This window comes from Babylonia areolata, chromosome 8 (assembly GCF_041734735.1).
Source record: "Babylonia areolata isolate BAREFJ2019XMU chromosome 8, ASM4173473v1, whole genome shotgun sequence".
Lineage (NCBI taxonomy): Eukaryota > Metazoa > Mollusca > Gastropoda > Neogastropoda > Buccinidae > Babylonia > Babylonia areolata.
In genome coordinates, this window is record NC_134883.1 from 38653441 (window position 1) to 38658118 (window position 4678).

The window sequence follows — 4678 nt, forward strand, 5'->3', positions numbered from 1 at the left end:
GACCAGACTGTGTACATGTTTATTGTACACACCTCTGAGGTGACCAGACTGTGTACATGTTTATTGTACACACCTCTGAGGTGACCAGACTGTGTACATGTTTATTGTACACATCTCTGAGGTGACCAGACTGTGTACATGTTTATTGTACACACCTCTGAGGTGACCAGACTGTGTACATGTTTATTGTACACACCTCTGAGGTGACCAGACTGTGTACATGTTTATTGTGCACATCCCTGAGGTGACCAGACTGTGTACATGTTTATTGTACACATCCCTGAGGTGACCAGACTGTGTACATGTTTATTGTACACACCTCTGAGGTGACCAGACTGTGTACATGTTTATTGTGCACATCTCTGAGGTGACCGGACTGTGTACATGTTTATTGTACACATCTCTGAGGTGACCAGACTGTGTACATGTTTATTGTATACACGTCTGAGGTGACCGGACTGTGTACATGTTTATTGTACACACCTCTGACGTGACCAGACTGTGTACATGTTTATTGTATACACCTCTGACGTGACCAGACTGTGTACATGTTTATTGTACACACCTCTGACGTGACCAGACTGTGTACATGTTTATTGTGCACATCTCTGAGGTGACCGGACTGTGTACATGTTTATTGTACACACCTCTGAGGTGACCAGACTGTGTATATGTTTATTGTACACAGCTCTGAGGTGACCAGACTGTGTACATGTTTATTGTGCACATCTCTGAGGTGACCGGACTGTGTACATGTTTATTGTACACATCTCTGAGGTGACCAGACTGTGTACATGTTTATTGTATACACCTCTGAGGTGACCGGACTGTGTACATGTTTATTGTGCACATCTCTGAGGTGACCGGACTGTGTACATGTTTATTGTACACATCTCTGAGGTGACCAGACTGTGTACATGTTTTTTGTACACACCTCTGAGGTGACTAGACTGTGTACATGTTTATTGTGCACATCCCTGAGGTGACCAGACTGTCTACATGTTTATTGTACACATCCCTGAGGTGACCAGACTGTGTACATGTTTATTGTACACATCTCTGAGGTGACCAGACTGTGTACATGTTTATTGTACACACCTCTGAGGTAACCAGACTGTGTACATGTTCATTGTACACATCTCTGAGGTGACCAGACTGTGTACATGTTTATTAAACCAGACTGTGTACATGTTTATTGTACACACCTCTGAGGTGACCAGACTGTGTACCTGTTTATTGTACACATCTCTGAGGTGACCAGACTGTGTACATGTTTATTGTACACATCTCTGAGGTGACCGGACTGTGTACATGTTTATTGTGCACATCCCTGAGGTGACCAGACTGTGTACATGTTTATTGTACACATCCCTCAGGTGACCAGACTGTGTACATGTTTATTGTACACATCTCTGAGGTGACCAGACTGTGTACATGTTTATTGTACACACCTCTGAGGTGATCAGACTGTGTACATGTTTATTGTACACACCTCTGAGGTGACCGGACTGTGTACATGTTTATTGTACACATCCCTGAGGTGACCAGACTGTGTACATGTTTATTGTACACACCTCTGAGGTGATCAGACTGTGTACATGTTTATTGTACACATCTCTGAGGTGACCGGACTGTGTACATGTTTATTGTACACACCTCTGAGGTTATCGGACTGTGTACATGTTTATTGTACACATCCCTGAGGTGACCAGACTGTGTACATGTTTATTGTACACACCTCTGAGGTGACCAGACTGTGTACATGTTTATTGTACACATCTCTGCTTGGCGAACCGGTCTGCACGTGCTGGTGGACACCCGATACACCACTGGGTCACTGGCACCGACTGTTGACAACATTAGCACTTCACTCTGCCCCCCTCATCACCCCCCTGCCCCCCATCTCCCTCCCTCGCCCCGTCCCCCCAGCCCCAGCGGGGGTCTGTCTCCCCCAGTCGAGGGCTTTGTTTCGGACTGACACTCAATTTTCTCGCTATATGCCACATACACATACGCTCGCGCATGTACACACACACCCACACACGCACACACAGACGCAAATACACACACATGCTCATACACAGACCTGGTACGCACAAACACACTCAAATACACACACACACACACACACACACACACACACACACACACACACACACACACACACACACATGCGTGCTCGCGCGTGCACTCATACGTACACACACACGCATAAACACATGCACGCACACACTCTTTTTCACAACTACGCACACGGACACACGCACACACACACAGAAACCACCCCCCCTCCACACACACGTACCCCACCCTCCACACACACACTCACACACAAACACAGAACGCCCCCCCCCCCCTCCGCCCCCTCTCCCGCGCGCGCACACACACACACACACGCACACACACACACACGCACACACACACACACACACACAACCCCGCGCGCGCACACCCACACACCCACACACACAAAGAGAACCCCGCGCACGCACAGACACACAGACACAGACACACACACAGACACAGACACACACACACACACACACACACACACACACACACACACACCATAACCAACAACATCACCCTCACCGACAAATCTCTCGCTCTCACACACACACGCTAAAACTACTCTACCCCAATCCACAGATACTCGCTAAAACAACTCTACCTTAGTTCATGATTGTGTTTGGAACTTCGCACGAAGATATCGATGTGGTCACAGCCTGAGTTTTCATAGATAACAAGGCTGTGTTACACAGGGCTCACATTCTGTGGGTTCATTACATGTATACTCGTGTCCCGGTCATGTCCATTCTGGTCTTGGTCATCGATCTGAATGAAATGCGTTTGTATTTACATAGCATAAAGCTTGGCTCCGGATGAATTGTGACCATGTATGTGGCATGTGTGTGTGTGTGTGTGTGTGTGTGTGCGCGCGCGCGCGCGCGCGTCTCGTCTTCTCTTGTTTCGTCTCGTCTCGTCTCGTATCAGACGGTATCATACGTGTAGTCTTGTGTCGAATCATAACCATACAGTATCCTACAGTAATCGCATCGCTTTGCATGATGTGTCGTGTCGTGTCGTGTCGTGTCGTGTTGCGTTGTGTTGTGATGTTACAGTACGTTACGGCACATACGTTATGGTATAGGTACGGTATATGGCACGGTGTGGTGTCTTGTCCTGTCTTGTCTTGTCTTGTCTTGTCTTGTCTTCCGTCACATCAAATTACATAACATTATGTCATAATGACATTGTTATTGCATCACAGAACATCATACATTGTTTCTCTCCCCCCCCCCCCCCCCCTTCCTTTCAGGGGGACATGGGAGCACCACTGCTGTGTCGGTCTGACGCCAAGTGGACTGTCAGAGGCATCGTGACCCACACTTGGCGTTGCCAGGACAACGAACAAGACCCGCAACCCGCGCGTTTCCTCAACATCCAACATTACCTCCCTTTTGTGCAAAAACGCGGGAACTTCAAAGACCGACGGAGCATCGGATGATGGGTAGTGGCCTGGGAACTGACCGGATTAGAGAGAAGAAAGAAAAAGAAAGAAAGGAAAGAATTATCTTTGAAATAAATAACCCGAGGTGTTAGTTTTGGGTTTTGTTTTTGGGTGTGTTAAAAATAAATCTATATTGCCACTGGTGTCTTATCAAAAGGCTGACGGACTCGGAAAGACTGACATTATTTGAAAGGGTCTGTGATGTTGGCTCGGAGTAGGAATCTGCATCGACAAAGAGATAACGATAACGATTTTTTATCCAGATAAAGGCCAAAGCCCCTTACTGAAGTGGGTAACATTAAAGAAGGATAAATAAGATTTAACATGACACACTATGAATCTATAACACAAACCAACCAAAAATAGCTAACACAGATGTTCAACAACATTCACGACGTCACAGCCCTCAATCTCTTCAATGCCTCATATATATAAATGGCCAAGTTACACAGAGTAGACTCATGTCTTGACGACATGAGCAAATTAAATCTAAAGTTAGATGGATTTTTTATAATATTTTGGTTGGATTAGTTTTTGCCTGAGGTCACTCAAGGCAGGCCAACATAACACAAAATGTAGCTCGTCTTCCTTACCCAGATTACATAAACGACAAGCAAACACATATTCCCTTAAATTTCCGTATCTAAAACAATGAGTAGCAATATCAGAAACACCACATCTAAATTTTGTCAATACACATTTTATGAATATGTTCAATATCAACTCAATGTATGGTTCAATGACATGCGATGTCTTGAAAAGTTTAAACTGTGCAAATATATCACTGGTTTGCATATGGTCATGCCAGTCTTGCTACCTGCAATCAATAATTCGTTGTCTAAAGCACTTTATAAAAAAAAAACTGCAATATCTTCAACCCCCTGATTGTCCCACACAAATGCAAAACCATCAGAATTCAGACACTGCCGAACACTCGTTTCCCACGTCTTTTTGCTATTATTATCTAAAGAATATAACATATTATAAGCTTTAAATGGAAATATGTTTTCATCCATTCTAGTCAATTTCAGCCAATATTTGATACATTTGATATATGGATTCAAATAAATCAGATATCTCCCCAGCTCAACATAAACGAGATCATTTGGAGTTTGACTGTCTACATTGAGAAACCGTTTCATTGCAAATAAATGTGGGGTTTTTTTT

The 4678-nt window shown here is 44.7% G+C and overlaps 1 protein-coding gene across 1 annotated transcript in view; it reads left to right on the plus strand.

The window, feature by feature from the left end:
- LOC143285281 (tryptase gamma-like) overlaps window positions 1-3508 on the plus strand; it is a 16231-nt gene extending 12723 nt beyond the window's left edge. The window contains exons 4-6 of the mRNA XM_076592540.1: window positions 581-626; window positions 1377-1417; window positions 3320-3508. Coding sequence (XP_076448655.1) covers window positions 581-626; window positions 1377-1417; window positions 3320-3508 — 276 coding nt within the window. The remainder of the gene's footprint in view (window positions 1-580; window positions 627-1376; window positions 1418-3319) is intronic.
- The last annotated feature ends 1170 nt before the right edge of the window (window positions 3509-4678 follow it).